This window comes from Trachinotus anak, unplaced genomic scaffold, assembly GCF_046630095.1.
Source record: "Trachinotus anak isolate AG129_WGS33_773 ecotype Australia unplaced genomic scaffold, CSIRO_AGI_Tana_v1 ptg000024l, whole genome shotgun sequence".
NCBI classification, from domain to species: Eukaryota; Metazoa; Chordata; class Actinopteri; order Carangiformes; family Carangidae; genus Trachinotus; species Trachinotus anak.
This window is the reverse complement of record NW_027273875.1, coordinates 12096150-12108637: the sequence shown is the minus strand read 5'-3', so window position 1 is coordinate 12108637 and position 12488 is coordinate 12096150. Positions and strand designations below refer to the sequence as shown.

The window sequence follows — 12488 nt, the reverse complement described above, 5'->3', positions numbered from 1 at the left end:
CACCCCTCTCCTCTCTTTTCTTACACACTAAATGTGGACATTTGTGGAATTCCCTTCAAGTTCAAATAGCTCAACAGCTGCCACACAAGCACCGGACCTCTTCCTCCGTGTGTGTGTGTGTGTGTGTGTGTGTGCAATCAAACCTTATCATCTCCACTGACACTCTCTTCCTGCATGCTAGGCAGAGATAGACGGCACATAAGCTCGATATAAACACACAGTGCTTATGCCTCAGTTTAGCTTGTTTGCCTACTCTCATGTCACCATTTGCAGACATTAAGCCGTCTTACGTTTTATCATCATTTTGTGTGTGGGGGGCACAATTTAGGTCTCTCACCCCACTCAACAATTCACTCTCCCCTTTCATATACTGTGAGGCGCTTTGCATTTATAATCTTCACTCTTGGAGGAAAGGAAGTGGCAAATGCCTAATTATAATAAAAGTGAACCAGCTCATTTCAGTATGAATAGGTTGAAACATTAAGAATATTACATAAAAGGTTTTCCATCTGAAAAATGTTTTTCTCACTTGTGTGCAGCGCTTTCTAATCTCCAGAGATTAGGGAATAGGACATCATATTTTGGAATCGTGTATAAAATCCAAATCTAAATCTGGTTAAGCCTATTCCAACAGAGATAGGAATATACATTGGAAATTGTCACAAAATGGCCAAGCCGAGACTTTAGTAGGATTATAGCAGGGAACAAAAAAAAATATGTTAGTCGCTTATTCACTGATGGACCCTCAATAGTACTAATACTCTATCGTGAATATTAAATTAAGATTTCACACACTTACACTTACACATCGTTTTGTGTCGTTACTATCAGCAGTTCATTCAACTTTATAGGGCAGCAGGCTTTTGTAGTGGATACGTTTACACACTTTTTCTGCACTAACTTGAAACAGCAGACAGTAAATGTAGTGCACTACGTAGTAAACAGGGAGTGATTTGAGATGCAGCTATAGGCTAATCAATGAACACTTTCTGCCTCAGAGTCGACAGCCATGCCAGCAGCTCTGTGAGGCTGCACTGTGAGGCTACAAATAAAGTTATTATTATTAATATTATTGTTGTGCACAGCAGTGATTTGAGCTGCCTTTACCATATTCACCATCTTAGATTATAATGCTAACATTTGCATATTAGCACTAAAGACACAGTACAGCTGGGGCTGATGGGAATGTGATTAGTCATTAGTTGTGGAGATGTTTCACTGAAAAAACTTTCACTAAAACAATTTGAAATCTATAAGATCGTTAAGATATTTTAGCCCAGACCAAAGTGGTGAGTTTAAGCCTCAGGTTGATGTCTTGGTTGATGTTGACAGACTATTAGATACAGTAATGAAGTTGGAGATCAGCTTAATTTATTTCCACGTTATCTATGCTGTGCAGCGTCAGACGGGCAGTTTGTCCATGACTGTCTCTGATTATGCCTAAAAGAGGATCTCTAATCTGTAATGAAGAAGTGAAGGTTACTGAGGTTATTGCAGTGGCAGGTGCAGCTTCTGCATGGAGGAAAAGGGACATCAAATAATTACAAAATGTGCAGAAACTGTGGTCAGTGGAGGACAAATGCAACAGAGTCATACAGGCCTTTATTTTGTCACAAGCAAACCTGTACTACACAAAAAAAACACCATCAGTAAAACCATGTGGAGGTTTGGGGGAGGATTTTGTTATTATATATTGATATGCTTCTATCAAGACTTCCAGCAGTAGGTATACTGAACACGCTCTGCGTTCATCCACAGCAACATGTAAACTCAGACAATCCAATCAGGATGTGAACTTTCTCCCTAAGAAGTACCAAGAAGTTCATTTCCCAAAGGAAGAAATCATAAACATTGGTTATTGCTTTATAAGCCTGGCCTGACCAAACAATATGCAAATCACATAACTTCACTCATGACTCAATTCTTCTGCATCGCTCATAATTTGCATAATTTCCTGTGTATTGACACATTTTGTTCTTGGCATGTTGGTGCTTGCTGAGAAGACCTTTAAAAGTGAACTTCCTCAAAGGGCAGGTCATGCCTGTATGATGCGATGTAGGTAGGTGTTGCCCTGAGTTGTCTGAGGACGCGCTTCCTCCCACCTCCAGATGTTAATCCTTTTGTTTAAAATCAGAACTGTTGACACCCCGACCAGAGGCAGGAGAGGGTGATAATAATATGACTAATTGCTAATAATTAAAGAGGAGCACCTATTCTTAAATAATAGCTTTAAATATGACATCAAATAAGAGATTTTCCAGACAATTGAAATTTTATTCCCTAATACAGTAACAACAGTGTTTCCTGAAAACATTTGAAAGGTTTTTAGTTTTTAGTTTGTCCAGCAACAACTAAAAACAAATGTTAATGATTTTGGTATCCACAAACTATTGTCAGAAATAGCTAGTCCATGTTGTTATTGCATGTTTAAGTGGAAATCTTACAGGCATTATGATTATTAGTAGGGCCAGGCAACAATTTAAAATCATAGTTTATTGATTTTTGGTGGAATCATATAGTGACTGTATGATCGATCATAATGTGTTATAATTTATATAAATTTCACAATTTTCTCCAGCTACATTATTCTATCTACTTCCACGCTTTCAATATACTTAATCCAGCATCAAAGGCATTATCAGAAACTTTTATTAGGGTCCAAAAGTTGAAGATTTTTTATTTTATTTTGTCATAATTAAATTAAAAAGACAGAGTGTAACATGTACATGTAAATAAGTTAGCTAGCTATAGCTTACAGTAAACACTGAGTGGTTTAATGGAGGAGGATAGAATAATGCTACAAACAACAAGGATGAGGACAACTGACAGTCTGATGTCACTGCAACTTTGTTTTGACACCACGTTCAGCCCTTCTGGTAATTCTAGATATCTGCCTTGACATCTAATAGCTTTAGCTTATCCTCCTCCATGAAACAACTCAATGTTTATTGTAAGCTAAGTAACTAAAACTAACTGTCAATGCTTGTCAAAAATTCATCCGAAAAGAAAAGTGTATGTTTCTTGTTTTACAATCTATCTCTTAACATTACAAACGTTAAGGGAAATGTGCAACACATACCAAAACGCATACAAACACAAACCGGGAAACACACTCAATAAAAATTACTACACCAGAGGTTTCCCTGGATGGTGGGCTTGATTTGGATAAAAACCGTACAGCTAGACCTATTTCTAAACTGACTTTGTGTGTGTGTGTGTGTGTGTGTGTGTGTGTGTGTGTGTGTGTGTGTGTATACATCACAAAATAAAGTAAAAATTTAACGTAGACCACAATGCCTCTGTTTATTTAGGTTTAAATATAGATATATTTGTGTTTGAATGTGGCAATATATCTGTATATTAGAACACAAAGTCCACAGAACCAGTGCTGTTGTTAAACTATGCAATAAAACATTCAGCATTACTTTCAGACAGCTGGTAGCAACAAGTATCAACTCTGAGAACACATTTTATCTTCCAGGAATTACACTGACATCAGGGCCAGTGGCAAATTACCAAAGGGCTTGCCGAGACAAAACAGTTTGGAGGATTTCTGGATTTGGCTCATGTGTCCAGTTTGTGCTTTCTCTCTTGTATCTGTTTGTGGCATTTTTGTATTTTGAGTGTGTTTCCCTTAATGCTTGTGCTTTCTCTCTTTTAGGGGCCACTGTGGTTGTGAAATGTCCATACATGTTTGCGCTCATGAATTAGCCAGTTCTGGTCGGCTATGTCTGGGTTTTTCAGTTACAACTCGGAGGTTGACGTCAACGGTAACTCATAATTATAACAATAGGGCATTGTATTTCATTTTGGATTGACAATGTAGATCTAAGTCCTTTTCAAAGAAGAAAAAAACTCCTTTGCAGCTCCTCAAATGACTTAGATTTAGAGTTGGCACAATGAAATTCAATACACCTCTTCACTTTAAGTGTAGCGATTTCATTTCGATTGAAATTTTTGTCCCAAGAAAAAACTTTTTTTTTTATTTCCAGTTCTTAAAGACAAAATGCTTAAATGTCCTTTTAAAGTAAGTTTAGTTTTCATTATAACACACTAAATGCACACAATAAAGGCAATACATATCACAAAGCATGTTGTATTTCACTTTATCTTTTTGTTTATTTAGTTTTTATTCATCATTATTAATCTTCCATATATATTGGTTAAGACAAATGAGAAATCTTAAGAAAATATTTTTTTTTAATTACAATGCAATCAAAGGGTGCGCCCGGGACATTATGCACCATGAGAAAATGATGAAATCATGAATGTAATCCGTGGGTTGAGTCAGAGTGAACCTGACAGTCTTGACGCGGGTTAAATTTTACCTCCACTCAGTGACGTCAAACATATGCGCCGAGTTGGTTTTACAACGTGGGGACGTTTTTGCAGAGAGAGCAAAACATCTGCAGTGACGCTTGCGTGTCTGTCAGGGAGCACGAAGTTAACTTTTTTCTTTCTTTTTGACGTTAATTGAGCCTGAAGAAAAAGCCGAAAAGGTTCTGCTATCAGAGTCACTTTTTCTAGACCATGCCCCACGACCCCGACCCTCCTCCGGCTAAAAAATTCAAGCCGGGGTCAGTTTTTTTCCGTCTCGATAAGAATAAACCTGGAATGCTGCTGCCTAGAAAGGGAAATGCAGCCACTCCGATAGAAGTCCAGAGGAAACAGCTCCCAATCTACCAGGCGAAACCTCAGCTGCTGAACCAACTGAGACAGCTTCACAATGCTATTCTGATAGGTAAAGCGCTCACTGCTACTGTTAGCTAATGCTGCTACAGCGTTAGCCGCCGCTGTGTAACTCCAGTTAAAGGGAGAATCCACTCTAAAAATGAGTTATCTTGTCAGCTCTTATATTGCAATATTGTGTTCGGTTTGTGATTTTGAATACTTTTCTGATTTACAGCAATAAGCCTCTGTAAATGTCTGAAATATTTTTGTGTATTTTCCACTTTGCATTTTGCAGTGTGTTACTCCCACCATGCCTAACTTGGCCCTTTCTCTCTCATTCATCAGGTGAGACTGGCTCTGGGAAGACCACTCAGATCCCACAGTATCTGTATGAGGCCGGCATCGGACGACAGGGCATCATTGCCATCACTCAGCCCCGTCGAGTCGCTGCCATCTCACTGGCAGGAAGGGTGGCAGAGGAGAAGAGGACTCAGCTTGGCAAGCTGGTAAGCACAGGAGACACGTCTCCCACATGACTTCTTAGGCTTGTTAATGGCAAGACACATGGTGCACTTTGAATCGTCTCTAAGACTAGAAGAGCACTACATAAGCGCTATAATGCTTTTCTAGTCTTGGAGACCACTCAAAGTGCCTTACTGTACTTGCCACATTGACCCACACATACATCACACCCGTACACACACTCATACACTGATGGAACAGCCATCAGAGGTAATTAGGGGTTCGGGATCTTATCCAAGGACACTTTGACACATGGACTGAAACCACTGACCTTCTGATTACTGATATCCTGAGCCACAGGAGTTGTATCTGTTGAAGAGGTAGAATAATATCTAGAATTCATTTTTCTCATTGCTATCATCAACACGTTACATTCCTGGCACAGATGTCTGAGCTGACATCTGTGCTGTTGAGAGTAAATGAGTCAAACTTCTTTTTCAGGTTGGTTACACGGTGCGTTTCGAGGATGTCACCTCCCATGAGACAAAGCTGAAGTTCATGACAGATGGCATGCTACTGCGCGAGGCCATCGGAGACCCCTTACTGCTGCGCTACACTGTGGTGGTCTTGGATGAGGCTCACGAGCGCACCGTGCACACTGATGTGCTGTTCGGCGTGGTTAAGACTGCTCAGCGCAGGCGCAGAGAACTTAATAAGATTCCTCTGAAGGTAGGAGGACAGTTGTAGCTGCTGTGGCTTCAATGAGATATTTAACATTCGTAGCAAACACTGGGCTAATCCCTTCACTGCTGCTGAGATGCAAAAGCTTCCTCTACATTAATTCCTGTAAGCTCATTCTCTGCGTCTACTGTGTTGATCTGCTTAAGCATATGTTTTTTTATATATATATATTTTTTAATCTATTTTTTTGTAACCCTTGCAGGTCATAGTGATGTCAGCCACGATGGATGTAGATTTGTTCTCTGAGTACTTCAACAAATCACCTGTACTGTACCTGGAGGGGAGGCAGCATCCCATTCAGATCTACTACACCAAGCAGCCCCAGTCGGACTACCTGCAGGCTGCACTCGTGTCTGTCTTCCAGATCCATCAGGTAATCTTTAACATTTACCTTCAACTAAACCAAAACTTTACTTGTACTGGGTTAGTAATGTCTTACTTCTTCTAATATATAGTGTATTTTTTTATTTCAGTTGAATACAATGGACCCTGACAAATCAGATTTTTATTATTGAATAAGTTGTGTTTCCAAAGACAATGGAAAGTCTTTCATTTAACAATATAAGGAACACAGAGCTGTGAGTAAACAGCTCCCTGGGTGCAGAACATTGACTGTGATGATTCTTCCTGACACTGGAGTAGAGCACGGTCTTGTTGTGTGCATACAGGAGGCACCTCCGTCCCACGATATCTTAGTCTTCATGACGGGTCAGGAGGAAATCGAGGCTCTGGCGAGGACATGTCGAGACATCGCCAAGCATCTGCCTGACGGCTGTGGTCCCATGGTAGTTATCCCTTTGTACGCGTCGCTGCCCCCGGCACAGCAACTCAGGGTCTTCCAGCCAGCTCCCAAGGTAAAGGAAATCCTTGTACGGTTGTTCTCAACTGTGTTTCTGTTATTTGTTTTAGCTTCTTCAAAAAAGAAGAGCCAGTTAATAGTGACTAGCTTTCTTGTCATTGTAAAGCTCTAGCATATCATTGTTTATATAATGTTATCTTATCTTTGTGCAGGGTAGTAGGAAAGTTATCCTCTCAACCAACATTGCTGAGACGTCAGTTACAATTTCTGGGATCAAATATGTCATAGACACAGGGATGGTGAAGGCCAAACGTTTCAATCCAGGTGAGTACACACACTGCACACTGCACACTGCACACCTGTCATTTCAGTATTAAATGTAACAGCACTCTATTGATGTATGATGAAACCTATTTAAACGTATTTAAGTGTAATTTTTGAGGTACTTTATTTTACAGTTTATCCAACTTTATATTTCTACTTCACTACAGTTCAGAAGGAAAATATAACACTTCTTCACTACATTTATCTGACAGTTACTTTTCAGATTAATATTTTACATAAAAGCACATGATAACATCATAACATGCAACACCTAGTTAAAGATTAAACCTGTGGTTGCCAACCTTTTTGGCTTGTGCCCCTCTTACAAAAAGTGTGGGCTCACATGTTAGATGTCCATGAGTTGTCAGCAGTTCCACCACAGAGACATTTCCTCTCTAAACTTCTCATTTCGTCCTAAAAGGGATTTTAACTTTGTTTTTTCTTCTCCAAATCCTCTCATGACCCCTTAGATTGATCTTTTGACCCTTTGCAGGGGCCCAACCATTGGTTATGGAAACACTGGACTAAAATATCTGTAAACTAGTTCACACAAACTCCACGTTGAGCAGCTACAACAACAGAATGCTACTTACACAATCTAATAATGTCTTATATCATAATATATCAGTGACAGAGGAGAACCAGCACTTTTACTGTGACACTTTAGGTTCTTTTAGCTGATGCCACTTGTTGACTTAAGTTGTTTTACTGAAGTATGATTCCAAATGAAGGACTTTTCTTTTCTTAGTGAATTTCACTTTGGTATTGGTAGTTTTACTGAAGTAAAGTATCGGAATTCTTCTTCCAACACTGACAGTAGTGTCTCTAAAAAAGTGATACTAATTGCTGCCATTCTTTCAAGAATCAAGGTGTTAAAATTTCATACTATCGTTAAAATGTTCTTATTTTTCTAATTATCTGGTGATAATTAAATTCATATAATAATTAATATAATTAATTTACTCACTCTTCTCAAGATTATAACTATTTCCCTCTATTATCTGTAGTCCAAACCATAACAGCAAGAATGAGTTATAATAATAACACAAACAATATCTTGTGTATTTTTGTTGTCGTCTGATTGTACATGTGTTGTGTGACTCTCAGACAGCGGTTTGGAGGTGCTGGCAGTGCAGAGGGTCTCTAAAGCGCAGGCGTGGCAGCGAGCGGGCCGGGCCGGCAGGGAGGACTCTGGCTCCTGCTATCGTCTGTACACCGAGCAGGAGTTTGATAACCTCATCCCCATGACTGTGCCTGAGATCCAGAGGTAGGACGCTGTGTTTGGTCCCGTTCATAAATCTCAGTACAGTGTGCGCTGATGTGCAGGAGTCTGAGTCTCCTCTCTCCTGCATGTTGATGCATTTAGGTCAGTGTGATTGATTGGACTCTTTGTCTGTTGTTTTTTCTCCTCTGTGTGTGCGCGTGCGTGCGCGCGTGCGTGCGTGCGTGCGTGCGTGCGTGTGTGTGTGTGCGTGCGTGCGTGTGTGCGTGCGTGCGTGTGTGTGTGTGTGCACGCGCACTGCAGGTGTAACTTAGCTGGTGTGATGCTGCAGTTAATGGCTCTAGGGATTCCAGATGTGATGAATTTTGATTTCATGTCCAGGCCCTCTCCAGGTAAGATGCTCCTGATCATGAATCACTGTGCTCCTCTGGTCATTCGGGGAGGGTTGGTAGGTCATAGTGTGCTGTTGTGTTTATCCCAGAGGCCGTTCGCTCTGCTGTGGAGCATTTAGAGCTGCTGGGAGCTGTGGAGAAGAAGGAGGGGCAGGTCTTCCTCACTGCTCTGGGAAAGAAGATGGCAAGCTTCCCTCTGGAGCCGAGATACGCCAAGGTAAACGGTGCTTTACACTGACAGATACTGGGGTCCTGCTCGGATATTTTTGTATATTATTTACAGGTGACATAAAGTGACAGCCTGTTGCCCGCAGCGCCACATAGTCCACATGCTTGTAACCCAGACAGACTCTGGTTTAACACCTCCTGCCTTGTTCGCTGCGTCTCACAGACCATCCTGTTGTCCCCGGATTACTCCTGTTCTGAGGAGATTTTGAGCATTGTGTCTCTGCTGTCAGTGGACACTGTGCTGTATAACCCTCCAGCCCGGCGGGAAGAGGTGCTCGCAGCGCGCAAGAAGTTCACCTCCAGCGAAGGAGACCACATGACGCTCCTCAACATTTACAGAGCGTTCAAGAAAGTCAGCGGTAATAAGGTGAGTATGTCTGGATGAGTAGAGGAAGAAAACATATGTGACTATGCAGAACCCAGAAATCAGATGCTATGTTATGAGTTGTTTTATAATGCAGTGTAATGTCTGCTGTTACAGGAGTGGTGTCGGGAGAACTTTGTCAACAGCAGAAACATGGGTCTGGTGAAGGAGGTGCTGGCGCAACTCAAAGAAATCTGCCTAAAGGTACACATCTGTCAATCCCTGTGACCACAGACTGCACTGTGTGAATGTGAATGTCCTGTGTAGGGCTGGGAGATGTCACCTGACATTAACATCACATTTATTAATGAAATATTCTACATAATACACCTGTGCACAAGATTCTCCATCTATTCTATGAAAATAAATAATATGAGGCTCATAAATGCAGATAACACTTAATGGCCTCTGTTATCTCAGGTGAGTGTTTGAGTCTATATCCAGATCGTGGAGAGGTTCCAATACAAATGTGAAATGGCCAAACCACAGACTGAACTGTCAGCAGTCGAATTGCATTGTGGGCAATGTAGGAACTAGGTTTGGACACAGAGGAAGAACGAATGGAATAAAAACAACATAATCTCTGTTCTTGTTTTTTTATACTGGACTCAGGATTGTACGGTATTGACTGTAACCTGAATAAATGACATGAACTATTTGTGATAGAACATGAAACACTAAATGCATCTGGGTTCCTGGTTCCTGTACAGAATCAACAGGCTCACTGTTACAAAAGTTTCTTGGTTCTTGAGGAGCTCAAACATTTGTTATCTCACAAAATGCACACTGACACGTTACATTCACATTTTACTGCTAACATGCCTCCGTTCAATCCTGAGCGCAGCCACACTGTCGCTCACAAACCACACACACACACACACACCCCGCACTGGGCACTCCCAAGACCAGTTTGGCTGCCGTTCCCCAACAGTATTTACAGTTAGTTTAGTTTTGCCCGGTATCATGTTGACCGAAGTCAAAGCGTGTCCACATGACTTGGTTGTGTACTCAGGCCTAACGTCATAGTAGCAGAGACTGCGTCTCATTTGAGCTATTTCCTTATTCGTATTGATAACTAAATTATTTTTTTGTTTTACCAGCTGAATGTGAAGCTGGAGTCCTGCGGGGCAGAGACAGGAAACGTTCGCCGCTGCCTTGCCCACGGGATGTTTGTCAACGCTGCAGAGCTACAACCTGACGGCAGCTACTTAGCTCTGGACACCCACCAGCCTGTGGCCATCCACCCCTCCTCTGTCCTTTTCCAGGGCAAGCCGGAGTATGTGGTCTTCAATGAGCTGCTGCACACCTCCCGCTGCTACATGAGAGACCTCTGTCTGGTGGATGCCGACTGGCTGCTGGATGCAGCACCAGAGTACTTTGGCCGCAAACTCCACCCCACCAAGAGCTAACAACAGAGAAACAGGACACCTCCATCAAATCACCCAGTGACAACAATACTGGAAACATGGATTCTCTTTGCAAAGGTGACTTTGGATAAAGACACTTGTTGCAGATCAGAAAAGAAGATTTTCTGTGCAGTAAACTTGCAGTAAATTTCACTACCTCCCAGTTGACAAGCATCTGGCGTGTGTCACTGCAGCAGAAATCTGCAAACTGAGGCCTCACAACTTTGACCTCCTCCAGACTGTATTCAGATTTTATAAACTCTTTCCACAGCCTGATTTTTCATCTGTCTTTCAGGCCACATGTTTCACACCTAAAAAGGAGGTTATTTCTTCTTCAGTTCTTTCAACATTTGCATGCATTTTAACAGCACAGATAACCTCACTGGAGCACAGTTCTTTATATAATAAGCAATGTCTCGGTCTGATATGATTTATCTGTTCATTTTGTCGTCAAAATCAAATTATTTTAACAAACTCTTGTGCTTGATTGTTAATTGTTCCCATCAAGTTAATTCAGAAAGCTAATGTGGACTGGTTCTTTGTTCTTTTTTGAATAATGCTGACAAGTTAACTGATTTCTGCCTGCAGAATATTTTCAGCCTTTAAGAGGCTAAGAGAAGGAATCTCCTCTGAAACTTTACCACTATGTAGTTTTGGGTTTATACAAAGTGGTCTGAAAGGGTTTTCTATGTTTGAGGACAGTAGCTTTGTCTTAATCTATTACATTAAGTAATCACAAGAAAACACGAAAAACACCAAAGCTAGAATTAAAATCTGAGGTTTTCACATGTCACAGTGACATGGTTTTATTCACTCTACACGCAGAACTTGTCTTGTTAGAGCGTGCATGACCTTTTTTCACATCTACGACTGTATCACCACTTTCCCAAATACATGCACGTCAGGAGAAGCAGCATGCCTTATTCTCCAGGTTCTATTCTTTGTTGTTGTTGTGTCGCACAGATCCCAATGCAGACTCTGCACAGGCTAACCACAGGTGTATGATGACAACAAATGTATGCAATGCATGGAGATTATCAGGTCTTTTCATACTTTGTAGAATGTAAATCACACCATGTTGAGGAATAGGTTGGATGCTCCTCTTGTCTTTTTTATACTGGACTCAGGATTGTACAATATATACTGTAACCTGAATAAATGACATAAACTATTTGTAATTTTACAAAATATTAAACACCAAATGCATCTGGAGTTCCTGTATAGAATCATCGGACTCTCTGTCACATACGGGTTGTGTTCAGTGACTCTTACAGATCATGCTGCCCATGAGGAAAGTAGATGTTTAAGATCTGCATGTACTGCTATAAACTTCATAAGATGAATTGCATGCCTTTGATGAGTTTATTATGACCATATTTGACATGATTTGTTACAGTCTTACATAACAGTTGTTATCATTTCCAATAAACAGTAAACCCACTGCCTCAGAGCAGAAGTCTACAAATGGAGAGTAACGATTCAAAGAGGCACATGGGAATTTTCCCCTGCTTGGTCATGGCAGTAAAAGTCCCACAGATGTGTGAGTGTTTGTCAAAGACCTGAAAGCTTTTAAACCATAGTGTTGACCAGTCCTCTGGATTATACAGAAAACATAAGGCCGAGTTCAAGTCAGTTTCAGACATATTTGAAAATGATAGTTTGTATTTAAGTGCAGTGCCATTGATGAGTTACACTAAGTAACAGTAACTTATTGAGAGTTTTACCAGTGGCTGTCACTTAGCACCATGCTGTTGACAACTTATACAATGTATGGTGCTTATTTGTGTTATTAAGACAGATAACCTATTCTAGACACGTTTTAAGAAATACAGAAATACTCTGATTGGAATAATAATTTTTTTCTGCTTTTCAGAAAAAA

The 12488-nt window shown here is 40.8% G+C and overlaps 1 protein-coding gene across 1 annotated transcript; it reads left to right on the top strand.

Annotated features, from left to right (window-relative positions):
- Nucleotides 1-4369: 4369 nt before the first annotated feature.
- dhx33 (DEAH (Asp-Glu-Ala-His) box polypeptide 33) lies at nt 4370-11821 on the top strand. Its single transcript, XM_071461109.1, has 12 exons — nt 4370-4741; nt 5017-5177; nt 5635-5862; nt 6077-6247; nt 6543-6728; nt 6886-6997; nt 8105-8264; nt 8523-8611; nt 8701-8828; nt 9003-9206; nt 9321-9407; nt 10304-11821. The coding sequence occupies exons 1-12, from the start codon at nt 4531-4533 to the stop codon at nt 10610-10612; spliced, it is 2046 nt and encodes a 681-aa protein (XP_071317210.1). The 5' UTR covers nt 4370-4530; the 3' UTR covers nt 10613-11821.
- The last annotated feature ends 667 nt before the right edge of the window (nt 11822-12488 follow it).